Raw genomic sequence first — 27,193 nt, 5'->3', positions numbered from 1 at the left:
GCACATGCTGTTTGAGCAGCAGCATCTGCCTCATAGCTGGCAGGGGTGTAGGCCTGCAGAAGGATTAATTCATAGCCCTTTGTTTGCTTTCACCGGAGCACCTGTTTGGAGGAGTTCCTCTTTCACATTTTCTGATCTGTGGATTTCCATTCTCCACCAATAACCGTTTCACAGAAAAAATTGCTAAGAGGGAAAATGGATTCTGGTCTCCCAGACAAGAAAGCAGTAAGTTGTTGTGGAGCATTGCCTGACCATACATAGGACTTTAGAGTAAGCTGATGCAACCCAGCAAGCATCACTTGTATGTCACAGTTGTATCAATGGTAGTTTAAACTAGCAAGTTTTTCTCTTCCAAGAAAGCAGGTCTTAGGATGACCTCTGGCAGTAAGATGGATAAGTATGGAAAATCTGCTGTTACAATCTAATTGGAGAAGGCAGTAATGTGCAGACTTGTCACCTAATAATGTTTCCAGTGATTCCTGCCATATGCCTTAGCCTCATAGTTGTAAACTTTGCCACTGTCACTGTGTACAGAACCCTGCTAATGAAATGTCCTGCTGAAGGCTTACTTGTGCACAGACCCTGTTGTGGTTTCCCAAGTGTATTTTCCGCAGCAGGTGTAATTCGGCAGACTGCATTGGCTTTTGAGCTGGGTGTAAAAACACACAGAGAATGCTGTTGAATTCATACAGTGTGGCTTCCTGACTACTCAGAAAATACTGGGTTTAGGTCCTGTGTGAAAGCTGTGGAAGTTCTTATGAGTGCTTCTCCCACTTGTGATGGCATGAACGAGCTTCTGTTTCTGAGACTGTGACAGCTGCTTGCAGGGACAGACAAGGCATCATTTTAGCAATGAGATTTAGTGTCAGGGAGCTGACATGAGGTGGCTAGCTAACTCTTCTTGGGGTGTCTTGGCTTTAGGAAGGTCTGCAATACCTTTTTCAGAGCAAACTGAGCTGCCCTGGAGCCCCATGAGCATATTTGGAAAGTTGGAAGTAACAGTATTGTGGGAATACTGTGAGAATCTGGGCACTGCTATCAATTCCCCTCTGGTGTTATTTCTTCAGCATATTGTAAACCAAATCATTGCTCCTCCTGCAAGTAAGGCACCAGTCTTTTCACTTAGGTAATGCATTGTACTTTGCAGCCTTCTCCTAGTTCAGTGACAAATAATGTTCCAAATCTAGGACAAATCAATCCATGTATGAATCTGAAAGTCACATAGAGCCCTGAGATGTCTCTCATTCTTCCAGCAGTTCTCTTTCCAAGTGTTTAAAGGAAAAGTGTGCTTAGCTGGCTAATTAATGACTGAGTCTCGCTTTCCAGTTCTCTTCTGCACTAGAAATACAAATACCTCTCCCCAAACCTAGATACCAGCCTCTGCTCAGCTGTGTTATGGTGGTGGTTTGCTGAGGTCAGGCATCTGTCCAGCTTACAGGAAACATTAGCTCTGTCACTGCAAAGTTTATCTGTCATTTTATAAACAGCTAACAATACACAACATGGATCTAGATGGAGTTTTATGTGGCTGAGTATGCAGGTATTTTTGTCTCTTGCATTTCTTAATAAGGTAGCCATGAACTGCAGTGTAGAGTTCTTAAGGATGTGTTTTGTTTGCAGTAAATGCTCTTTTTGTTGAACATCTTGAAACATTAGAAAAAGAATGATCTTTCTGCTGATGAAAACAGAAATGTGGATTTTTGTGGGAGCTGAGGTGGGCATGCTGAAACTTGGACTTTGATTGTCTACTTTCATTTTTTGCATCCAGGCTACTTTGCTTGGAATTTTCTACCCTGTCATTAATGCTCCTGAAAACTAGTGACTTGATGGAAGCATCTCACTACAGTCTTAGTTCTCACCTCTGCTGCAAAGATGTGCTTTTCTATTTTAAGGGATGGACCTATTTAATTACAGTACCACCTACAAGTCACTCTATAGGCATAGAAAGGAAACCTAGGTCTGTTGCTGGGCTGAACTCCCCTTCTCAGAAAAATTTAAAAAAAAAAGCAAAAAAAAGCTGCTGTAATAATGTAATGCTGTAATATCAGCTTCTTCGCAGATACCTGAGCGTGACACACTTTTTGCAGGGGAGAATATTAACATGATCTGAACCTTAATTTCTCTTGTTGGTGACAGTTTTCCACCATCATGCAGATTTCACTGAGCTGTCTACCTTCAGTGGTGCCCAGAGGGATAATATTCCTGGACTGCTTGAGTCCTAAAGCGCTTCTGTTGCTATTTAGTGTGTTGATGCATCAGAACTAGGACTAAATGCTGCTGGGGCTGGGCAGTTAATGTCATACCAAATGTTTTAGCATTAAGAAATTGGTCACTGACCACTCTTGTCCTAATTGCTCAGGAAGGTAATTGTTAACGTATGGTGTTGTTAGCTTAAGGCATAGCCTGGTCCCTCATCATCACCCAGAAACCCTTCTGTTGAGGGAGGCATGATTTGAAGATGCAGGTAACTGTTCTGTTGTGAAATGAGGATTGAAATTGCCATGTTTTTTGTACATGAGATCATAACTCAGCATGACTTCAGCTTAGGTATGTCAGGGAGACCTTGTTCTGTGATGAGTTTGGAAAAGGTCAGGTTAAGATGCTTGAAGGAAAACAGCCAGTTGGCTTGATCCTGATCTTTGTTTTAGGAAAGAATAATGCAAAAATCTCTGAGGTTAAATCTGGGGGATAAGTGGTTTTTATTTTTATAGTGTTCATCTGTGGAAACCTGGGGATGGAGGGTGGAAATCACCTGCCTACACTCTCCCTGAGCCCTTTACTTTCCATTGCTTAACACCTTTGTTATTGAAAAGGTTAATCCAGACTTTGGGCTGTTAACCCTTTGCAGTCACTTTACACAGTTGTACCTGGGTGTTTACAGTCTGCTGCACATTCTTCTGCCCTGCCACTTGTAACTGAGTCAAGAGCAGATGCTGGAGAAATAGCCACAAAATGTTTAAGGCAGCTGTCCTCTGTCACTTTCTCTTGAAAATCATTCTGATCTCAGTGGCCCTTCCTGGCAGGGGCTCTAATAAAGCCTGCTGGGATAAGGGTGGGTGACATTTCAGATCTCAGGCTTCTTTTGTTCTCTATAGCTCCTACTGTATGTTCCCTTCTCTCTGGGTACTGAGATGTTGTTCTGGCAGTATTTGACTGGAGTCTTTTTCCCTGCCCTTGTTTTTTCTTTGGGTGGCTGAATGCCGTCACTGCTGACAGTGCACGCATTTGAGAGGATTCCTTTACATGTGCCTTTCTGGCATTTTATGATTCAGTCTCTTTCAACATGTGATAACAGAATATAAAGTAGGTCACTTTATTTCTTTTTTGCTTTTCTCAGTTCTGCAGTTCTTGTGATGTTTGAATACTTTTTGGTATCAGTTTTGGAGACTCATGACTGGGAGAGTTCAGTAGGTTCCTTAAGCCTTGGTAGTCATCTTAGGATTGGGCCTTAACAGGGCACTAGGGACATCTTTTTTTTTTTTTTGCAGCCATAGTGTGTCTTGGGTAGCCTGTTAATTAGTGCCTTTCACGTGTTTTAGAGAGTTGAGAAGGAAAAATGATGGCACCTTTCCTAATGCACAACTATCACTTGCTGCTGTGCTGCATCCTGTGGCTGCTGCCAGCCCTGCCCTGCTGTCCTCTCTGAGTTGATTGTAGATGGCAGTTGTTGTCTAGAAGCAGTAAACAAAGTGAACAGCTCTACTTATTGCAGTTCGTGAAAATACACCAAATAAAAGCTCTAGGCACAGTCACAAGTTGGGCCTTAAAAAGGCATATGGAAGAAATTTAGTCTTTTGTGAGTCAGGCCAGTTCAGGCTATAACAAACCCCAGACCTTTAAAGGACCTGAATTTTTCAACCTGCACACTTGCTTCTGTGTTTTATTCATACAGTCTAAGATGATAGAAGTGTTGGGGTTAAATTATAGCACTATTTCACTGAAACTCCCTTTAGCAAATGATACTTAGAACTGTAAGATCGGAGTCTCTACAGGGTAATTAAAAATGTGACCCCCTTTAGCTTCTGCCGCTGGCTTTCTTAGCAGGGTAAGTGTGGTACCAATTTATTCAGTGTCAGCTGAAGGTGAGACTGGATCCCTCTACTTAATCCTTAAAGGTGTGTTACTATGTGGTCAGATGCAGGCAAACATTTAGTAGAGCTTCTCTGAAATGTGAGACCGAGTTGAAGACGCAGAGAGACCCGGTCCAAAGCTTCCACCCAAGCCTTTTAATATTGTTGAATTCCTGAGGGGACTGCTCAGCTGATATGCCTGGTTAGTCAGGAAAAGCCGAGTAAAACTTGAATTTGTATATTGGTATAAGGTGCAGTTTCTTATGAAATTCGCTAAGCAAGCATGAAATCTTTTTTACGTATAGTCAAAATTCGGATGTGAGAATAATACCAAGAGTGCAATGCAGCAGCATTTTGGGAAGAGCAGGGTTTGATTCCCATTTAAGCAAAAATAGTTGTGCAAATAAAACTACCAGCTGATGCAGTACAAATTAAAGGTTTTAAAATCTGAAGAAAAAGCTGCTGAGTTATTAATCCCTGAACTGAAGCCCTCAAGTCCTTTTAGTGAGTGACTTCAGCTTGTCATCTAATCCCTTTGACTCATAGAAAACAGACCCAGAGTTGTTCTCTGTGGTGTAGGAAGAGGAAATTAAACCAGTGAACTAAATAAATAAATTGATTAATTGGCAACAATAAGGAGTTGTGTATGCACTGTATCTAATTGCTTTCTTTATATTGTCTTCTTCAAAATTCTGGAAAGACATGGGTTTTTGGGTTGCTCATGCAAAAATATGCTAAACACCCCACCTCACCAAGGCTTTGAACCTTCAGCTTCAAAGATCATTTGTGGATCATCTTACGTTGCTTTGGACAGTCTCTAATGGGGACATTGCTCAGCCAAGCTGAATTTATGCAGTGGAAATTCAAGCTGAAATTGAGTACACCTCAGGATCACAGAGTAAATCAAATCTCATTTCCTTGCTTGCAGGCAATGTGGGCTGTGTGAACTTTCCCCTTCTCCTCCTCTTCCTCCTTCTCAGTAATTTTTATTCTACCAGATCGGAGCTACCTTTTTTTCATAAGAAAAACTGCACGAGTGGCTTCCCTGAGCCTTACTCAAAAACCCATCAGAGCTAATAGTTTTCAAAATGTTTGATGTCCAAGAGGCACTTGGGAACATTAAATTCTCAAACAAAGACTTTTAGGCTGTAGAACAATGGTGTTCTCTAAGCACTGCAGAAATTACTGTGGAGATGATATTTCCATCACAGATCCTGCAGGTACTGATCCATGGAATGTGGCAAAAGAGAAATATCTAGAGATAGCAGAAGCATTGGTGATCAGCTCTGTATCCCCAGGACAATGCCACTGGCATTGTCTTTACTTAAGATTTCAGTATATCCCATCTCTGTAGCCAGCAGGTTCTGTTTTGAGCTGTGGCAGCAAAGAGTGCATGTTTTTGATTCAGAGGGCAGGCATTGTGGACAAGTAGTTCTCCACCTTGCTGCTCTACTTGCTGATCAGCTCAGCTTGAGGAGTCAATAGCTAAAGGTGCTTTAGAAAGGAAGAATAGGTTGTGTTCCTTTGTTCTCCTCATCCTTTGGAGAGAACAAGTGCCAGCACAAGTCACCTTCTCTTGATTGTCAGTGGTGGGTATACAGCCAACACTGTAATCTTATCTGGCCTGTCAGCAGTAAAGCTCACCTTTGTGTCACATCCTTCCTGCTCATCCAGCATCTGAATGTCTATGGAGATAAAAGCTCACTGTCATAGAGGTAAGATGCCTCTTTTCAGTCTTTCTCAGCTACTCATTCTGAAGAGATTTGTCTCCTGCAGTGTTCGGGGTTGTTGCTGGGAGCATATAAATCGTGAGAGTGCTGGTGCTGAAGGGGTGGCAGGTCTGATATTTTAAGGACATAAGTGGAAGAAATGTTTACGGGATAAACACTGTGTTCCAAGGCATACAAGGCCTTTTTGTTCTCCAAATATGTTTTGATTGCAAGATGCCATTTAACCATGCCAGGAATTCTTCAGAGGCATAGCTATTATCTTGGGCTCTGATAGTTTCTGTCATGTATAAGGAGAAAGGACTAGAAACAAATGAGTGTCAGCAACCTTTGGTTCCTCTGTATTTATTCCAGAGATTGCACATGGATATCTTTCTCTGAGGAGGACAGTAATAAGCAGCAGACAGTTTGATTTCTCAGAAACATCCGAGCTGTTTTCTGTGTGTGGTCCATGCCCAAGTCTCTGCTCCCACTCAGCTTCACCTTGCTGACTGTCTGCTGGCCAGCTTTCCAGTACATCTCCATTTCAGTCAAAAAGTGTCTCAGCCTACAGCATTTAGCATCAGGCCTGTCCTTGCTAGTGGTTATCTTGGATAGTAGCCTCTGCATTTCCATCTGTCCCAATAACCGTTTACACGTTCCTTTAAAATTAACTTAGCAGTCAAGTTTAAGCAGTTCTGGTTTTCCAGGCAGAAACCTTTTCTGTGTTGGCCATGGATCCTTCCAAGCATTAATGGTCTCATTCTGTTTCAGTTGTGGTCATTGCCCAGATGAAGTTTAAAAGGAATGACACATTCCAACAGCACAAAAGGGAATAATTCAACAAATTAAAATGTTAACAAGCTTCACTCCTTCAGCATATCAGAAATTATTTGGTTTACTTATTTCTGCCCTCATCACAGGCTTTGTCCATTCCTTTTCCTCCACTGTGCAATGCAGATTAGTCTAAGATCCCAAAGTGAGCCTGAGGTTTGTGAGGAGTCACTTAGTTGGGACAGATTTGATTGGATCCTCTTGTCTTGGTAGGAATTCCATAACTGCTGTAATTCTTATAAATCTGATTTGCACAGCTGCATTCTCAGTATTTTAGTCAACTCTACTCCTCCTTAACCTTCTCAGTCCCTCCTGATGTCAGTACTGCCTGGTCCCCAACACCCTTAGTACTTGTGTTCAGACCAAAGAGACTTCTGACTTGCATAGTGAAATGTCTTATTTCTGCAGTGAATGCTTATGAAGGAAGAACTCGAGATTCTAGATTGCAGGCTAGGTGACCTGTACTTAGATTGACTTATCCACTTTTGGGACTGCAACCTTAGAGCAGACATTTTGCAGCTAAGTTTTCTTCTCACTACAGGATTTTCTGTCTATAAGGATCATCCAGCAGCTTATAGCTGTCTGTTCCAACTCCAGATTTGCAAAAGCCTTAAGAGCTAGAACTTTTATGTGGGTTGAGTCACACAAATTTCCAAGCACTGCCCACCTTTCCTTATTAGTTTGCTACCTTAGCATACTGCTACTACAATCTTTCTAGCTATTTGTAGCTAACCAATTGACTATAGATCTTCTATTTCTTTTGGGCTCTATATTTAGAAGACATTTTTGTAGGACTGAATTTGTAAGTCTCTCAGAGTCATTAAACTCTACATAAAACATTAAGTAGTTTTAAGTCTGCTAGATTTTGTCATGAAGAAAAGGACTTCTGGAGTTGGTATGATGAACCTGGAAATGTTGGCTCAAGACTCAACAGTAGTCATAAAGACAAATAGAGAATTAGAAATTATTAGAGAGAACACAAAGGAGAAGAACTGTGTTCCACTGTGTAAGTCTTTGATAACCCATGTTTTAAATCTTCTATATTGATTCCAGTGGCCTTAGTTTATAAAACATTCTGAAGAACTGCAAAATAGTGCAAATAATCGAACAGCTGTTCGCTCAATGGGTTTCTTGGCTGTCCAGACTTCTTGATTGTATTCAAAAGTTTTTATTTTCCCTGAGAACAGACAGTTCATTTTCCACATGTAGTCAGTTAGACAGGTGAGCTTAGTGTTTCCTCTTTTTTGGCTTCATTGCATCTCCTCAGGCCACTGAATGACTGCCTTTTATCACTTCCACTAATTGCTGAAATGTAAGTAGGAGGTAGGGAACTGATCTTTTTAATGTCTGCCCCTCTAAATGTATACCTTCCTTCTCCAGTCCTAGCTGGTTTTCTCTAGCATGTCCTATATTGATTTGACTCACTTTAAATACAAGCGTCTACTTGGTTTATGGCCAGTTTTTTAGCATATTGGTATTTAGTTTTGCTGCTTCCTTTAATTAAATTTATTCATGCTGTGCAAACCAAGTTTAAAAAGATTTCTGATCATTAAAAAAAAAAAAAAAAAGAGAAAAAAGTCATGAGCTAGATTAGCATCCACTTTTTCTCAGCAAGCATCAGACCCAGGGCTGTACATTCATAAAGGCCATTGGCTTGCTAGTTGCTGTAAAAGATCAAAAAAGAAAATCAAAATGCATGCCAAGCTCCTTAGCTTTTTGGAGTGTCTGTGTTCTCCTTTCACTTGTCTTGATCTTCAAGTCAGAGTCCTGGTGAGTTTTGATTTGGTTTTATTTCTGTGTTAGTCTGCAATCATTATATTGCAAAGAAGTCCGTGGTGGCTGTGTGAGGGGCACAAGCTCTCTTGGATCCGCTACTGATTTCTGTGAACCTGACCAGGTGACGTAGTTCCAGAAGCCTCATGTGACTGCAGGTGTTTGATTAGACCATAACCAGAATAAGCCTCCCCATTGTTTTTTCCTTGGGCACAATTAGGTTTTGGTTTCTTCTAACTGGAGCAGTGTGCTTCTGTCTGGATTTGATTGAACAGAATGAGCTTTGTTATATATACTGCCTTAATCTATTCTCTAGACAGCCTTATTCCTGAGCTAACTGTCTTCTGGGCAAATTTGAATTTCTTTTCTGGGAATGAGTTTCCTCTGGTGTACATCAGGTATCCTGTTGTCATTTCATCAAGGCAATCTCAGCTGAAAGCTGTGTATTTGAGTACCAGAATGCTTTCTGGCTACTGGTCCTAGAAAGATTTAATTTCAAACCTTTTCTTAAAATCTTCAGCTACCATTTTTAGGGTTCTTATGTCTATCTTTAATTCCTGTAATAATTTTGTATGTCTTGGCTTCACAGTTCAGCTGGAGCAGCAGTTCACAACTTAAAACTCTTTTATCTTATTTTGGGGACCAAGGTTATTGCTCTTGCTTTGGTCAGTTAAATGGTGAAGAGCTGCTGCTGACTATTTTTTCCCTCAGTGTTCAGGAGGACAAGGTCTTCTGTAAATAGAGAATTGCACCAAAGGTTGCACACAAATCACAGCATTCATTTGCTGAATGCTGGTTAGCCACTTAGGCTGAACGGGTAACATGAATGATAACAGTGAGCATAAGGATGCTCTTGTCCTCTTGTGTGATGTTTTGGTGACAACAGTTGATTTACTGCTCTGTGAGAATGCAGCTGGTAGATAAAAAGCTTCTCCTGGAATAGCCCATCACATTTCAGCACTTAAGTTAATTGTAAGCACAAAGGGGAAATAAAAAAATTAACGGTCCAGTCCATAGCTATCTGCAGTGCCTTTTGAGCCTTGGCAGAATTGCAAGTGCTCTTGCGTACCTAGTAGTGAGAAATGTTTTCATAAATGCCACCAGCTGGAGATAAGGGTTCACAACTCCAAAATGGGCTGTAACTCCAAAATAGCAAATCTATCTATCTCAGGGTTTTATGCTTCTGCCATCATCCTGGCCTTTCTTAACTCTGCCTGCCTTTCTCAACAAAATTTCTAAAAGCAGGCAAGCTTAGTGGGCCTCATTCAGTTTCTGGCATATCTCCCCTTCCAGATCGAAATGTCTGCTCTAGAGATTGCTTATTTTATTAACTGATAATTTTTACGATAATTTGTTTCAGGATCTTTGACTTCTTTTTCTCTGCCTGGGTTTTGAATGTGGCAGCATTACACAGTATATGGATGTTTGTTCCCTTGGCAGAAGCCCACTGAACCTGTTTTCCTTCTTTGAATGCACAGAGTTGTCTCCTTTATTTTCCCTGGAAGGCCTGTCCCTGCAGTCTGGGAAAGAGCACCCAGAGTTCCACGAAGAATACCAGGTTATTTGTGCCAAGTGGGATCTGCAGATTAGCTTAAACCCACTGACCATGTTTGAAACTGGGAATGGTGGATTGGTCTTGAGAAGAAGCAGTGTGAGACAACATGCATTTTTGCTCCATGTGCTCCAAACCTGAATGGGTTGAGCAAAGTGAATTTAACACGTGTGGGAGTTGTCATGTGCATGTAGAGACATGACTTGTTGAAATTACTCTGCAGCAAAAGCATTCCTGCCATGGGCTTTCTGGTAAGGTGGGCAGGCTTTCAGCTGCCTGACAGCTGGAGCTCGGAAGGTATTGTAGCATAGCACTGCCTAGTCCTAGTGATGGCTGCAGGAATGTCCAGGGTTATCAGCACATTAATCTGTTCTGCTTGTCTATACCTCTTACAAATGAAGTACCCTGCAAGCTGTGCACATAGAGACCATATGTCTCCCTCGTTACTTGCCTATGTCCTTGTTTGCAGCCTTACTGCTTCTTAAAGTGGCTGCTGATTGTTGGGAATGCCTGTCCCATGGGAGCTTGGAATGGACACTGTTTTGTACATTTACAGTTGTGTCTTGGTGGAGCCAGGTAACAGCTTTGGCTTTGAGATGTTTCTGAAAACTGAGTGATTTCTGGAGTGGTTGGATCAGTGTGTTTTTTACCACCATTAAATAAAGTTGAACACCTAAGGCTTCTAATGGATTGTGGGTTTAAAACATTTCTGAAGCCAATAACTCTTGTCCTAAAATAGGATGCCATTTCTGCTAGCAGAGTTCAGAGAACAACAGTAATTTTCTGAGTGAGCTTATAAATTATTTATCTTTAGAAGAGGCACATGTGGGCAGAGGAGAAAATCTGTAACCAAACCTTCACACTCCGTGGATAGAAAGTGTTGCCTTTGTAGGTTGTTCCTTTAAAGATCACAGATCCCTGTGAGATCATTGAACAAACATCTGAGCTACTATATATCATCTGAGCCTGACAGACTGGCTCTGTGCTGAGGTGAGAAGAGGGGGTGTGAAATGTCCCTCCTTGATGTTGCCAAGTAAAATAATAATAATTATAATCTTTTATGTACGATCAAAACTTTTTGCCTTGCATAGAGAAGTGATGAGGCCTGGATTTTGGTACCATCATACATCAAATGCTGATGTACGAAAGCAGTCCTTAGGAAGGATTTGGGACATGGCAAGTTAGATTTATGTTTGGCTGGGCATGGAGCTGTTCACTGAAAACAGCAGGACTGCAGGAAGTGACTGGCAGGGACAAAGGACAAACTAGTGCACAGGGACAGTTCATTTCCAAACTCCAGGAAGCAGTGTCCTGGCTAATGCTCAGTGAGCTGAGCAGAGGGAGACTGGCAATCACAGACTAAAAATTGTCAGAGTAAACCTGGAGCTGTATGCAGGGATCCCTGCACCAACCTGAGCAGGGTGAGGCACCTCCTCTCCCTGTTTCCTGGCTCACTCATCTCTGCTATGTGCTGCTCAACTTTGTCCAGGTGTCCAGATACTGAACAAGACTCCCATGAGTTCCATCAGCTTTAGATTCTCCACAGCAGGACTGGAGCATGTACTCATGTCTTCTTGTTACCCTGGAGCTCGTGGGCAGCTGCACCCACCTCTGCAGGCTGTTCTTCTCCCCAGTGACCTCTTAGAGTCTCACTGCCCAGCAGTGTTGGTGCATCCCATGTCAGTGGCATCCTGTTCCATACCTCAGAGGAGAAATTTGCACTTATTTGCTTTCACTTAATCTTTTGGTGTGGTTGAACTTTTTTACTATTGGAAAAATATCCTTCTTCCAACATTTTTTTCTGTACTCAGGGCAGAAAAGATGATGCCTTCTACTCTGGGAATGACAGATGTGTGAGCTGGTGGGGGCTGTCTTACAGGCTCATGTTCTCAGCCCACAGCATGAGAGAACCATGGGTCCTTCACTGCATGTAGGACAAGCTGCAGCTGCTGGATGCAGGACATCTGGGGCACCAGAGTAGGATTGGCAATGTGCTGTGAGTCTTAGACGTATGTGGCGTGGCTACACTTGAATCTGCAGCCCACATCTTTGTCTTTGCCATCAGACCCACTCCACATCCTCTGGATCCGTAGATATGTGCTGTACACGCAGCATGTCTTGGGTATCTGAGTTGTGAAACTATCATAGCAACATCCTCCTCCTCTTTGTCTTAGCATTCATGAACATGGAATTAATAGTCATGGCTTGATCAGCGTGGGGGTGAGGAATGGTGCTAAAGCATCAGTGCTGCATTTAGCTCCAGGATAGCTGCAAAGGCAAGGTAGTGTTGGGTCAGACAAAAGCTCTGTGCTGCTGCTAGTCCTGGATGGGTGCTGTCCTGGAAGCCAGCGTGAGCGGCAGCTGCTTCCAGCATGTGTGTGTAGCATTGGCAGTCTTAGTGGAGCCTCTCTCTCAACTTGGCTCCTGCAGACAGAGAAAGAGGAAAGGGAGAAGGAGATGAGTGCAGCTGGGGTTTGGGCAGAGTCTGTTGGGAAATGTGGCAGCTGTGTGTGTGTGTTTTTATTTAACTTCTAATTATTTAGTTATGTTCTTTGTCTGTGGTGCTTCTGGGGATTAATTTCAACAAAGACTCCAGCCTGCATCAGCAACTTTAAAGTTGCTCTGTGAGAAGTGTGATGGCTCTTGGAAAAAAAAAATCGTTTTCCATATTAATTAGAAGTTACTACTGTAAAATTGATGTCAATTATCCAGCACTTTATTATGGAGAGGCAATAGCCTTTTTGTAGTCCAGGTGTCAGCAGCCTTTTCATTACAATGAGAAATGTTGCTATTCAGTTGAATTCATGAGGAGAAACACTCAGGGACTATGAGGTGTTGTGGAGATTAAGGAGGAGGAAGAGGGGAGGATTTGTACTAAACCTGGAATAAACAAGCCAGTTTGGGGACTGCCAAGTAAAATACACATTTCTACTGGAATAGGAAAATCCTAGTGTCTCTTCCTATAGCCTCCAACCTCTCAGCTGAGGGATGGACTGCTGAGTTTGCTTGTGGTGTTTTGTGCTTTGACTAGGTTTGGGAGGCGGGACTGCCAAAATTCCCTCTGTGTGTGGCACACAGGTGGTGACAAGCACTCCACCACCTCCGCAGGGTGGACAGAAGGCATGTTTGGCTGCCCTTGGTCCTTCTACCCTGTTGTGCAGGAGTGGCATTTCATGCCCTATAGACGGGCTGCTCCATCCTCCGGCATGGAACAGACAGGACAGAGGCTCTGGCTTTTCTGTTCTGTAGGGGTTTGCTCCTGTCCTGGAGACCCTTCCCCACCCCAGCAGTGTGAGCAGCAGGGAGTTGGTGAGGGGGCAAGTGCATTTTAACCTGGGCGTTGTTGGGGTGGTGTTTTGCCTTCTGTTTGATGTGAGATCATTCAATCAGTGCTGTTCCATCTTCTCCTGTGTCATGGTAGTTAATGACTGTCTTATGGGCACTGAGAGGCTTTAGTGAGGTACTGGTGATGCTGACTGATTGCGTTCTTGTGCTTTCCTGTGCTGATTAAAAAGACAGTGTAGGGACCTTGATTTGTTCTTGCTTCTGTTTTTCCTTTTAGTTTTCTGTCATTACCTGTGCATGCTTCCTGGAACCTACCCACCACCGCGTCTTTTGCTGGGTACTGTGAATTGCTGGTGCTATCTAATTTTATGTTCCATTAAGACAGAGACTGCAGATGCAGATGATGAAAGATTCTGCAGGTTAAAAAGTTACTAAGCAATGAAGCAAATTATGTCTGCCAGATAGATGGGCCCTAGAGCTGCATGTTGCCCATTAGGTTTTACTGCTGGTGCAGCTCCCACTGTGGCTTTGCTGCTAACAGCAGCAGTGTTTTCCTGGGCACAGTGGGGATGGGAGAATGCTGCATGTAATCCCTGTGTTTTCCCAGGACAGGACCACTCTATCCTGGGGGAGTGCAGTGTGTTGGCTCTTGTTGAGGACCAGTCAGAGGGAACAGCTCTAGTGCACTAAGGAAGAAGTCAGTGCGTAGTGACTAGTACAGCAAAATTATGGTCTGTTTTGGATGCTGAAAATTTCAGGGCAGGGGCAATTGCTTCTGGGGGAAATGGTTTCAGAGCTTGTGTTCACAAGAGCTCACTGACCCAACCAATATTGTCCATCCAGTTTGCAAGGTAATGGTGAGATGGTGGATGGAGCAAAGTAAGGAGCCACAGACAGTGAAACAATCTTGTTCCTCTGGGTGCAGTGACCTGGCATGGCATGGGTGGGATGTTGCAGAGAGCTGAGCCCCACATCAGTTCCTCCTTTGGAAGCCAACCCTCCAGCTATGTTCTTAAGGGATGCCTCTACTCAGAAGTAGTCGGTGTTACTGAGGAAGGGGAGTTTTATGGGGTATGGGCAGTTACAGCTGCAGGAGGAAGCTGAAATCTGAATGTCAGAAAAAGCACTTGCTGTTCAGAGCAGCTCCTGAAAAGTTGGTTTGGGGACACGCATTCAGGGACCTGAATCTCCAGCATTTCCCTGGAACTTCTGGAAAGCAGTCAGTGAGTGAGTGGTGGGGCAGGGGGTTAATTTGATGGCAAATTATCTTTAAATTACAGTGGTGCAGCTCCACTGAGTTCTGGTTTGTTGCAGTGAAAAAAATGAGCAAATGTAGCCTTTGGGGCTGATACAGGTAACTGCAGGAATTCAACAGCCTTCCCTCTTCTTGTATTGACCGTGTCTGAGTTGCTTGCTTCCGTCATACTGCTTTTTTAAGACTCTGATCCCCCCTAAGGCAACCTACAAAAAGACTTTGAGATTGTGACTCCATTAGGGTTTGGGGTTTTTTTCACTGTAAAGATTCAGTAAACAATTTGGAAAAAAAAAAAAAAAGCTTCCCCTGCATGTTTATCCTTGCAGTCTGAGGGGTGTCACATCCAGCTCCTTGAAGATCATCTACAGTCCGATTTTGTCTGTCCTTTCCTGACACTAAAGCTGGTGTTTTTCCAGCCTCTCATGAGACTGTAAAAATCTGGATGACTATTTAAAATCTGTTTGGAAGAGAAGCTAAAAGTCCTTTCCTTAAAGTCCCTTCTCATACTTGACCATCTTGGAATTCATGTTTTCTAGACAAGAGATTTCCAAGAAGAATGGGTTGAACAAGACTTTGAAGGAGAAATGCTTTAATCTCAAAAGTAAATTGCTCTAGTTCCTTTGTATCTGACAGAAAGTACAGATAAAGATCTTGTGTGTTTAAGGAAAAAGGCTGTTCTTCCTGCAGTAGTTTTCCTGAGCAAAAGTCAAAGCAATGTGTAAGAAGGGCAAATGATGCTGGCACACAGTCTTCTATTACACAGAGGATGTGAATTTTTTTTGTCATCTGTGTAGGGAGTTGATGCTTTTTAAACCTTCCTGTTAGTTACTGTTAATACCTTCTGCTGCTCTTTGACCTGTCCTCTGTCTAGCAGCTGCATCTTAAAGAACAGATGAAATCATCTCAAGGATGGCAGGTCCTAATCTCAGTAATAGTTTCTATCCATTACAAGGTATGAAGTTGAAATGATCTGTGAGTGGGTTTATCTCAGATCCCACGTAGCATTTTTTTCTCAGCAGCAGCAAGAAAGGGAAATTATCAGGCAGTGGGGAGAAGCTGTTTATTTTTAACTTACCCTTTCTTTTTAAGTTCTATTTCATAATTAAAGGAGATAAGGAGTGGAAGCCAATGAAATACATAGTTGAAGGGATAAGCTGATCTCAAGCTCACTGCAGAGATTACAGTAAGTAACAGAGTAGAGACTTTGGGGCCTCTTTTTACTTCCCTGTCTTCATCCTAAAGTATCAAACTGAGTTTTTGGCTGCCTTTCAAAGGTGATGCAAGAGGGCAGATTTAAAGGATTCTGGTTACAGAGCTCACTGCTGGCCTCCGAGTTTACTTCTCTTCACCATGGTTTGAGGATGCCTCTTGAGTATCTGAACAGATCTCTACTCAGAGCTAGCAAGGAGGGATCCTGATTGTTCCTAAAGAAACATGTGCATCCATTGATTGATCACAGCTGTGTGGCACTGTGTATGCCTTTGTGTGGGGGAACACAAGGAGACTGAAGGGAAGGTTCCTGGGGAGTCAGGTAGCCCTGAATAAAATGCCTTTGCTCTTGAATTACTGCTGGAGAAGCCTGTTCAACTCTTCACCTTTCAAACGAGGTTCTTCCTCTGCAGCTTATTAATCTTGGTCAATTTGGCTTCCTCTGATTGACAGGAGCAAGCTGCCAGATCTTTTATTGCTCAGAAGAAGGTGTGTTATGCTATTACACTCCGTCCCTAGTGGATAGTTATTCCTGTGCCCAGGTGGCTTTCTTTCATCATTGCTCTTGGCTCTGCAATACTTCTTGTAGCTTCTGCACACAAGAGCAAGAAGGGCAGGCTGAATTTGGAGATGGATGTCATTGCAGGGGATTCTTTCTGCCAGTGGAGCTGACAAACAAAACAGCATTAGGAAATGAGTACTGGAGAGGAGGCTCTGAGCCTTTGCAACACTGGCAAGCTGTTCTTAAATAACATTGCAGAATCAGAATCAATGCAGTTGGAAAAGGCCTCTGAGACCTTCAAGTCCAAGTGCTTATTCCTGTCCCTGGCTTGTATCTGCAGTGCTGGAGGACAGCTGAACTGCAGAGACCATCTCACCTGGGAACTACTTTGGAAACCCTTTTTTGCCCCCAGTCCTCATTTGGATAATTCTTTGTAGCTTCTGCCACCTCAGGCCCTAGCACGAGTGTCACTGCTGCCACATGCAGAATTTGGGGGAACAAGTTTTTGGAGGAACTCTAAGCAACTTTAGATTTCTTAGGATAAAGGATGTAAGAACAAGATTCAGTCCTGTAAAGGGCAGGAGCTGCCAGCTGCCTAAAGGGGCAGTTGAGAGTACTGCTTACATTTTTGGGAGTACAAGAGAAGTGCAAGGGCTCCTTGTTTTTCTGGTCACTGTTGTCTTCAGTCCTCTGCAATGCTCTTCTTAGGATCTTTTCTGAATTGTGATGACTTGGAGCAGGGTCCTCTTCTTTTGCATCTTTTATTATGTGTCTTCCTGACTGAAGCTTGTGATAAGCAGGGGTTACTGTAGTGCAAACCTCAGATGTTGATACTCTGTTTAGCTCTCAGATCAAATGGCAACAGCCTAAGAATGAAGTTCTTGTGTTTAGGAGAATCATTTCAGGCATAAGTTTGCCCAGGAGTGTTGACCTCTATGGTTCCTTGTAGGAAGATGATTGTCAGTAACCATCTCACAAATGCTTTGAGGAATACGTCAGTCCACACAATGCTTTAAAGCTAAAAATCATAGTTGGAGTCCCTCTTGCCGTTCCCTAGTTAGGAAAATGAATCGTTCAGTAGGACAGAGATGTGTAACTATGAATTTGCAAGTATAGCCCAACACTGGGAGCAGAGTAGGGCAGTAGTAAAAGCTGGAACGGCTTTGGTTGCAGTGAAGGCCGATAGTAAAGCATCTCCTGGGCAGAAAGACCTGGATTCATGTCTTCATGTCTTTCTAAAAGCAGAGTCCATACCAAGGCTGGTCTTCTCTTAGCATGTGTCAGAAGCTTGTTGCCTTCAGGAGAGACATGCAGTGCTCTGTGTGGAAGCTGACCTGAGCAGCTCTAGAAGCTGGTGATGTAGTGGGCTGTGAATGGTGATTAACAAACCAGGAGGGAACTGTGGTGGCAAAACTAACCTTGGAAGGACCCTGGGGCTGGACAAATCTGTGTTTGTATTGTGCTTCTGTGTTGCATCTGGGTGTACGTGTGGTAATTAGCTGCTTGATTTATTAATATGTCTAATTCTGATGACAGAAAGCTGCTGCTGTCATGGATAGAGGTTCCATCTACCATTCTCATGAATGGAGAAATGGTGTAAATTTTGGGTCTGTTCCTTGGCATTAGGAGGACTTTAGTGCCCACCTCCATGTTGTTAATCATGAGCCAAATATTGTCTGTTAAAGCCATCACTGTTGTGAAAACAGGTGCCAGAGCTGTAATCTATCTCAGCCTTGCTCCTCCTGGGCTGAGGAGTCTGTGGATACTGATTCCTTTGCTGTGTTTGGCTGTTTCTGGCAGGTTTTGGAGGTGGTACGGTCCAACTATGACACGCTGACCCTGAAGCTGCAGGATGGACTGGACCAGTACGAGCGCTACTCAGAGCAGCATAAGGAGGCTGCCTTCTTCAAAGAGCTGGTAAGCTGCCTTGGCTCTGAACAGTCAACAGCCCTCTTCCAGAGCCTTTGCTTGTGGCCTGGGCAGTTGTATTTGGGGTGTAGCTGAGCAGTGCTGTTACTGCATTGGACTGCCTCCAAAGACAGGGCCGGAGCAGGATCTGGACAGATACTGCATGTCTTTACAGATCTGAGAGCTTCCTGGAGCTCCCTGTGTGGCTGAAAAGGAACCTCCAGGCTGCTTAGGCCAGCACTGCTCAGATGGTCTCTTGTCTCTTTTGCCATGGGGATTTGCTGTGTTTTGCAGTGGTAAATTTGTATGGGGAGAAGCTGACTGAGCTGACTGCTCCCACCTGGGATTAATCACACAGAACAACTTTGCTTTTTTGTTGCTGTTAAGGGGACTATGAAGTTTGGGACTGGTGAAATGCCTTCCTGCTCATTGCTTTCCTCCATCACTCACAAAAAAGGGTTTCCAAGCAAAGAAAGTGAAGGCATTCCCTAGAAATGTCTCCGTATGCAAGAGGAGAAGATGGATGGTAGGAAGACCCACAAAAATTATAGAGCAAAGACAAAAATGAGTCTAAATAATTCAGGCTGGTAGTTACAATTCTTCAGCAAGCCAGCTTGGTTACTCTGCTCCAGAGAGCCCTAATGGAACTTTTCTTGTCCAACAGCCACATGAATGTGGAGGAAGTGTTTTTGTAGTGGCTGGTGTGTGAGGGAAGCCTCACTCTTGAATCATTACAGCTTCACCAAAGGGAGGGATCTCTTACTTTGACAACCTTCACCAGTCTGAGAACTGATTCTTTCTCCCAGCTCTGTCCCTGCTGATTGATGAGTAATTGATGCCTTCCTACTCTGTCACGAGTCTCCATGAGTTTGGGCATGTTGTTGTGCATCCCTCTGTCAGCTCTGCTCCAGAACAGGCACCTGAATTGGTTTTGTTTCCTGTTACAGAATACTTTTAACTCCTGGGGTCATTCCAGCCCTGACATTGGGCAGTATATAGGCAAAACCACTTGCAATTGCTTCTATGCTATTTTTCTGTGTTCTTTTGTGCCTGTTTTTGTCTGTCTGGCCTGCTGTTTGACACAGCTTTCCTGGAATACATGCAAAGAAATTTGGCCATAACCTTCCTGTGACACAGGCTTCTTCTATTACTGTACCCTGGAAATAAGACATATTCCTGTTTCTGTTGTGATCTGTTCTATCCCAAGGGTTCTCACCCTCAGCCAACATCTTCTTCCCCTTGGCCACATTACTGCTCTGCTTCCTGCATGTCCCACTTTCCACTTGGCCTGGCAGAAGCTCAGACCAATCATGCCAATTGATTAAAATTACATTCTCAGTCCTATGATCATCACAGCCACAAAACACTTCAGCTAAAATTATTTTCTTCCTAGACCAATTTCCTATTTTTTTCAAAATCCCAATTTTGTATCTTTTAAGAATCTGTTTATCGTAACCAGCCCGTCAACTCCCTTCTGAAAATTGCCCATCCAGGTACCCCTGGGACCCTCTCCTCAAGAGCATATAAAAGCCTGAATAATTACTGTATAAATGTGCTGATTTGACCCAGTTGTGAATCTGTTTAATCCACATCTCTAGATGCCCTGAGAATTGGGACCCTATTAAATGTTCTTTACTCACAGCTACAGAAAATCCCCTGCATTCCATTAAGCCGTTCCCTCAACACAGCGGGAAATGAACCTGATACGTTATGATTTGTCTTCAGCAAATCCACTTGGCCTCCCGGCCTCCTTGCTCTGTTTTTTCTCTTGGTGCACAGTAACTGATGGCTTTATTAATTGTTCAAACAACTCATCAAAAACTAATCTTCCCTGTCCTTCCCATAGCCCCTTCAAACCAGGTACTTGTTTTCTTTTTGTGAAGCTTTTGAGTCTTTACTTCAGCTTCTGTTGCTGGTCTGATGTTGGATAATATCCCCCTACCCAGTGCTTTGTGTTTAACCTCTGAGGTATGCAGGATTTTGTGGAGGGGGCAGAGGAAAGTTGCTGCAATTCTCTTTGTGGGCTGTGCCAAAGGAGCAGGGCTGGTGGTGAACTACAGGTTTCTGAGTTCACATTGGTTCCATCCAGGTCTTCCTGGACAGGATCTGTTTGCAAATAATTCTTTCTTCCAGATTTTCTCATCACTATCTGTAAATGTTTGCATCAAAGCAAACCCTTCTTGGGTGGGGTATGACACAGAGGAGACATTTTCCTTTTTCAGCTGCCTTTTTATCTCTCTTTGCTCCCATTAAGTAGGTGAGCAGAAGCTTCCCCAAGCCAATTCTGGGGGCTCCTTTATGCTTAGAAATCTTGTTCTCACTCCTTTGACCTGCTTTGCTAATACACTGCTTCACTTCTCTTGCTTTGCCTCAGTGCTGCTCTTTCTTGCTAATCCCAAAGAAAAATCTGCTTTCTTCTCCCATTCCCTTTAAAAAAAGGTTTTCAAAGGCTGCGATACTGCGGCCACATTGTGGTGGAAGGTGATGTGCAGATTGTTTTATCAGCTGGGTTTTTTGGCATGTTGTGCTGCCTTTGAGGGGCTAAAGGAAGGAAGTTAGGAAGCTTTCTAACACTTCTTATTTATTTTCCTTTGAAGCCTCAGGGATGTCATTTGAGGTCTGTGCTGCTTTGATAGAATGAACGGTTTGGATGTGAGCTTTTGGACCCTCACATTGCAGCTGGAGGAATGTGTGGAAAGAGATTTCAGCATCTTTCTAAAACATTCACTGTCTTTGCAGTTAGGTTTCATCAGCCTCAACATAGTCTGATTAGGGATTGATTTCTACAGGGGAAATTATATTAATTTGACTTTTAATTAAGTGCAGTAGTCAACGTAAACCTTGTTCCCATTGTACAAATAATTTAAGGACTGCTTGTTGATTAGGAGTAGGTTTAATTGATGAGACTTGCTGTGAAATAGGAGTCTTGGTACAACCTTGCACACTTCCAGCTCTAATGACACAAAACCAGAACTTAATCATGTTTTTCCCCCCCATGGTTAATGCCCTTGCTTCATCCATTCTTTCATTTACTCATCCTTCCACAGGTGATGTCAGCATTTCATGCATTTCCCATTTCTTCAATGTTCGTAGACTAAAACTAAGAAAACAATTTTAAAGTTCTTCTGGCCCTAATTCTCCAGGATACACCATACAGAAGCAAGAGGGGACATGTGCTCTGCTTGTACTTCCTAGCAGAATGAATGTTAAAGCTCTGACCTTAATTTCTGCAGCTCTGGGGCCTTTGTGTAAGCCATTCTGGAGGGATCTGGTAAATTCCAGGCTGGCAGCCAGGCCTGGGGGCTGCCCACTGCACCAAGAGCCAGGAGGGCTCCTGGGGGTGTATCCTTATGGAGCAGCTTAGGTAGACTACAGGAAGCTTCTGAAATTCATCCTTGTTACAGACTGACACCTCCCAGTCTAACTGTCTGGTCTTCCAGCTCCAAAGGGGAGATGAACTCTGGTTCCCCATGCTTCATATCTCCAGCCCTGGTGCTGGAGATAACTTGATTTAACTTTAATTTGAGCTATTCTTACCTTTTAAGCGGGTTGGCTCAAGCTGCCTGATTTCTCACAGCAGAAGAAATGCTGGGCAGAGATTTGTGTAAACGTCATTCGTGTGTTATCATGCCCGCTCTTCTCCCCAGTTTGTGTTAAGGCAGATCTACGTTCATCTAGACTGCTCTTGACCAAAGTTTGTGTCTAAAGCTTCTCTTGAAACCTGAAACTGTCTTTAAATGAAACTAGCTCCACTGTAGCTTCAGGTGAGCTCCTCCACTTCACAGTCCATAGGTTTTAAAAGTATTTCCTCTTTTCCTGTGTAAATCTTCTTTGTCTAAATTAGGCTGAGTATTTCTTGCCCCATCCCTGGGGAGCCAGATAAATATTACTCACTGTTCTCTTTCTGACCTCATTTTACATAATGGAGTGTGTTTGCTCTATTCCTCCTTCTCTTTACAAACTAATCAGGCTAATTAATTTCTTGTGCTCTACCCCATAGCTAAAATTTCTGCTAAGCCCTGTGTTCTCATTGTGCCACTCCAGCCTCACTTTCTGGGCTTCCAGAGACTCCTTCTTGGAGACCTTGATGTGTGTACAAGCTGGGAATCTTCTGCTGCTGGTGCCTGACTCCTGGCAGCAGTTCCTGAGGCCAGGAGCTCATTATTGCTTGTACTTTATGTTGCTGGGACCCACAGAAATGCTTTTAGTCAGAATAAGGGTACTGGCTTACACTGCTTGTAGTATCTGCCCCTTTTCTTCAGGCAGTCATGTTCCCCAGGGCAGAGAGCTCCCCACAGCTTGCTATTCATGTTTTTTCCTTCTTGTAAGAACTGACTGGATCGCTGGCATAGGAGCACTTGGTAGGGCTGGGACCAAATCCTGTCAGTGGGACTCCTGTCTCCTGGCAGCAGGACAGCCCTGTGCCAACCAATGTTCTGGAGACCACTTGCAGTGGTGTTTAACACAGGGTGCAGCTGTGGTTATCTTGCAAGACGTGGTCCCAAACTATTTGAGGATGCAGTAAGTAAAATGCACCTAAAGAAGAGAGTTGAAGGGGTGCTTCAAGGGAGTAGAGATGCTTGGGTTCTCTGCTAGGCATCCTGGTGAAGGAGAGTTTGTGGTTTCTGCAGATGACATAAAACTTAAGTACTTTGTCTTTTAAGGTAGACATCCTTGCTGGTGTGCTCAGGTTGCAATGGGCCTCACTGGGGTTCATTTCACGTCTTTCCCAGTTAACCTTCCAAGTTTTGATTTCCTTCCCTCTCTTACACATTCTGACTTTTGGGTAGCTTTCTGCCCTTTCCATGTGTGTTTCTCACCAGGGTAGCAAGTGGGACCCTCGGCAGTATATATATATATATATATATATATATATATATATATATGTGTGTGTGTGTGTATATATATGTGCTCTTCCAACCCCCAGTGTTGGATTCCTCATTATGCATCTATATAATTCTTCCCCCCAGTACTTTTATAAAGCACAAAACACGAACCAGGTCAGCAATAACCTTATTATCACAGGCTCCGAGTCTCTGGGAACTGTAATCCTGTTGTTTGGATGAGCTTGTGTCAGTTTTGCTTTCTGTCACTGCTGCATAGTCGCTGACACAGATGATGTTTGACTTTGTTTTCTCGTTGCCAAATGCAGCTGAGACTGAGCCCAGTCTGGGGCCTGTGTATTTGGCCAACGAGTCTGCAGGCAGGAGGGAGGAAGGGAAGCTGCTGTCAATAGGGCTGCCCAGCTCTTCTTTGTGCTCTGTGAGTGACCAGAAGTCTGGGTGTCATTGAGGGTTAAAGGTGTCTCTTCTTCAGAGACAGACAGTGAGCCAGCTGCACGTGTACAGCACTCGGAGTACACACAGCTCTGAACCCAGGAGGTTTTGCCAGCCTGGGTGATAATTTGTGTTTACAGCATAGTGGCATGGCCTCTGTCCTTTCCTTCAGTCTGTATCTTTGGCTCTGTGGGTTCTGGAGCAGGACAGAAGCCATGGCACTGTATTAATCCAGGAAATGCTTGCTGGTACTCCAGTGGGCATTGATAAAATATGATCTTTAAGCTGCAGCCTGGGAGTGCTCACTTTCCCCATCTCTTTGCCCCTGAACAAGAAACACATCATAGCTCATGCATCCATGCAAAGCATCTTCTCCCATCCCTGTCTCACTGGGTATTTACTCTCCTTGCTGGGATGTCACTGTAGACATTCATGCTTTTCCAAGAAACTGCTGAACCTCAGCATTTCCTTGCTAGACTGGAGTTCCAGTGAGAGCTTGCTGCAGCAATTGCTGGGGAGCTGTAAATGCAGAACAGCTTCATGCTGAGCATGGAGTCAGCAGTGTCAAAAGTACCAGGCTCATGAAGGGCCAGGAAGAGTCCCATGGCTAAAACATCTTGTTTTGTTTCTGTCAGGTTCGCTCCATCAGCATCAATGTGAGGAAGAACCTTGCTTTCAACACGCTGAGCCAGGAGCTGCTGCTGAAGGAATTCTCCACCATCTCTTGAAGGGGGATCGCTGCTGCTGCGCCGGCTGGGCAGAGACGGGCCCGTGTGGGCAGGGACACTCCAGCTCTGCGGCCAGTCGCCCCTTGCCTCCTGCCTTTGGAAGGGACTGTGTTTCTTTTAGGGGAACGCCTTGCTGCTGTGTGTTTGATCCCAAAGGAATGTGTTTAAACTTGGGCTGAGGAGAGGTGATTGGCGTGTTAAGGAGGAAGCGATTTTTTATGGTGCCATGGGAGTGGGCAGCCATTCCTGTGACATAGCAATGGGAGAGTCCCTCCACAGCCTCAGGGAAAATGCACTGGAAACCTTTGTAGCAGAGCTGGGGTGAGCTCACAACTGAAGTAATAAAGCCAGCCCAGTTGTGTGAAACTGTTCTGGGTAGAGATTGCTCACCTGCTCTATGGGGAAAGCTGTCTGATCCCAGGTGAGGGCTGTTCTTTTCTGTCAGCCTGGGTCAACCTGTCCACCTGTAATGTATGTCGATTCCACGTTGGGAATGACTTTGGATTATAAGAGTTTCCCCAAGGAGCAGGCCTTGCTCACTGCTGTCTCCTTATATCAGAAGGTGTCACTTCAAGCCATTGGATTACTGGAGAAGGGGGAACTTTGCCTCCAAGACTGTTGGCTTACAGGGTCCAGTGTGGTATACAAGAATTTGGGTCATCAAACAAAGCACTTTGTTATTGGAGACCAGCTCTGCTTAGGGTCACTGTTGCTTCCAGTAGCCTCAGCTCATCCACCGTTTCTAAGGTAGATGGACATTTTTAGATACTTGGTTTTCACTGGGGCAGAGGACAGGCTGACTCCTTCTCCCCACTCACCTTATTGCCCATCAGAGCAATTTTGCCCATTGCTTTGCGACAATCCTCCTCTTCCTCACAGGAACATCTGCCTTGCACATGTTTGCAAGTGCCTGGTGACCTTCATAAATGAAGAAGTCTCCAGTTTTTCCCTTGTGTGTAGCACACAATTAAAATGCATCTGGAGAAGTAGTGACTTCACTTTCTTGCCCTCCTGTCTTCACCAAGCAACTTACAGCCACTGTCTGCTGAGGGCTTCCTAAGGAAGAGCTCTGGGATGATGCTGTGGGGCACAGCCAGACCTTTCTGCTCCCAGAGCTGATACTTCAGAGGTGCCCAGATCTGGCAGAGCCTGTTCAGAGTGCTGTGTCAGGCTCCCAGCTCAGGAATACACAGCATAAACACCCGTTCCACCCCTGTTCCCTGCTCATGCAATTTCAGCTCCCAGCAGTGATGTTGTGATATTAGGATCTGGCCTGACTTGGTAGACTGAAGTAGAGAAGTTATTTGCATCCTAGATCCACAGATTTTTTCCCTCCCCCCTAGAAAACAGGTGTTTTTTTAAAAAAATGCCTAGTCCTGCTCTTAGCCTTGTAGGTTAGTGTGAGTAATGTGGGTGTCATGCTCATTTACTACCATTTTTAGGCAAGGCTTCTTTCATGCTAATGTGCGTTAATTGTGTTAATGTTTCATCTTACCTGCTATGAGCATGGGAAACTGAAAGCTGTGTCCTTGGCCACCCACTGGGCACAACACCCGATGAAATCCCTATGTTTTCCTTGGGAGCACTGGCTTCTCTCAGCAGATGATACTATTCCTCAGCAGGGAATTGTCTGGCTTTTAACAGCTAAGCCAGACATTTATTTGCTTTCTGCGATGCAAATGTATGGGAATGTGTATGTGTCAGAGGGTCAGTGCTTAGGAGAGCAAGCAGATAAAATCACGGCTTGAGAACAGGCTAGGGCACGTAGAACAGGCAGCTTCTCCAATGGAAAATGAGGAACAGTTGTTTGCAGTACATGGTGCTTGTCTGGAGGGGATAGAAAGGGATCTCACTCTGAGAGGGGAGTTCCTTCTCAAGGGGACTTGAGGTGCAACCCCAGAACTGTGACTGTTGGAGCATTGTGAGTCGTCCAGCTGTCCTCATGCCTGTTCCTCAGCTGTTCTCTGAGCCCATTTAGGCTGAGCCTAGACACATACGTGAGGGAGTTTGGGATGAGTCTGCTTCTGACTCGGCAACCTCTGGAATTTTCAGCTTCTCACTCTGGGCTCAGCTATCCTGTCTCCCTGAGGATGCTCCCTTGCTGGGATGATCATAGAAGCCCAGGTGTGTGTGAGATCCATTCCTGAGCCCAGCCCTCATCCAAGTCTGAGCTGGGGAAGACTGTGATTCTTGTCCTCTCGTCACACTGTCACTGAACCAAGCACTGTAAGTGGATGTACATACAAACCTAGAGCTCAATAAATAGCAGAGCCCCGCCTGTCTGGAGTGTGCAGTGTTTGTCCTTCACAGGAGGGAGAGTGGGGTGTTTGTGGGAGTGCCCCTGTCACCATTTGGTGGCACACTGGCTGCAGCAGGGCTATCACCTGCCCTTGGGCTCTTCCTGCCTGTGCAGAGAGAGGTGATGCTTTATCCTTGGTCCTCTGCAGGTACCATCCAGTAGTCAGCATCCCTCTTCCTCTTATGTGTCCCTGTGGCTGGCTCTAAGGAAACTGAGCAAGGCTGGCAGCCCATGAGTGAGGAGGGGTGCGGGGACCTGCATGTGTGTGGTGTGATGCTCTCTGTTGCTGGTGTCAGCAAACTCCTGCTCATAGATTCTGCTGCACATTTGCCTGCTTTGTTAAACACCCTACTACTGTTTGTGGTTTGGGGCCAGCTTGAACTGAGCAGAAAGTAATTTGAATCTTAATGTTCAGCTTCAGGATGTGTGTGACAGCCTCAAACTTTTCTGTATCTGATCTGAGCAGGTGAGTGTATTTTGTTATATCTAATTCATAACTCTGTTATTGGAAGAGCTGTTTCTGAGGCTTGGGGTGTGTGGGGAGAAATCAGATTGCTACCTTTAAATTATGCAGCAGCTGCAGGGAGACAAATATTTTACAAAATAATGTTCTGGAAGATAATTGAATTTGAGCTAAACTTTGGAGAGAGTTACCAAGAGTTGTTTTGTAAGTGCCACTGTGATTTTTGATCTCTTTATTCCTTAGCTCTTACAGGTCCCACTTTTCATGCAGACTTTAGAGAGGGAGGCAGCTCCTCAAGAGCTGAGTCTTCTCTGCATGGGCCAGCAGCTCCAA

The 27,193-nt window shown here is 44.2% G+C and overlaps 1 protein-coding gene across 4 annotated transcripts in view; it reads left to right on the top strand.

The window, feature by feature from the left end:
• The window catches only part of ARMH3 (armadillo like helical domain containing 3), a 123,441-nt gene extending 97,065 nt beyond the window's left edge, over positions 1-26,376 (top strand). For all 4 annotated transcript variants that reach the window (XM_086901226.1, XM_086901227.1, XM_086901234.1 and 1 more), the window contains exons 25-26: positions 17,987-18,103; positions 24,006-26,376. In XM_086901226.1, coding sequence (XP_086757352.1) covers positions 17,987-18,103; positions 24,006-24,098 — 210 coding nt within the window. In that variant the 3' untranslated portion in view covers positions 24,099-26,376. The remainder of the gene's footprint in view (positions 1-17,986; positions 18,104-24,005) is intronic.
• Positions 26,377-27,193: the final 817 nt, after the last annotated feature.

This window comes from Cyanistes caeruleus, chromosome 8 (assembly GCF_971803275.1).
Source record: "Cyanistes caeruleus chromosome 8, bCyaCae1.hap1.1, whole genome shotgun sequence".
In the NCBI taxonomy this organism is placed as follows: domain Eukaryota; kingdom Metazoa; phylum Chordata; class Aves; order Passeriformes; family Paridae; genus Cyanistes; species Cyanistes caeruleus.
This window is presented reverse-complemented; position numbering and strand designations above follow the sequence as displayed.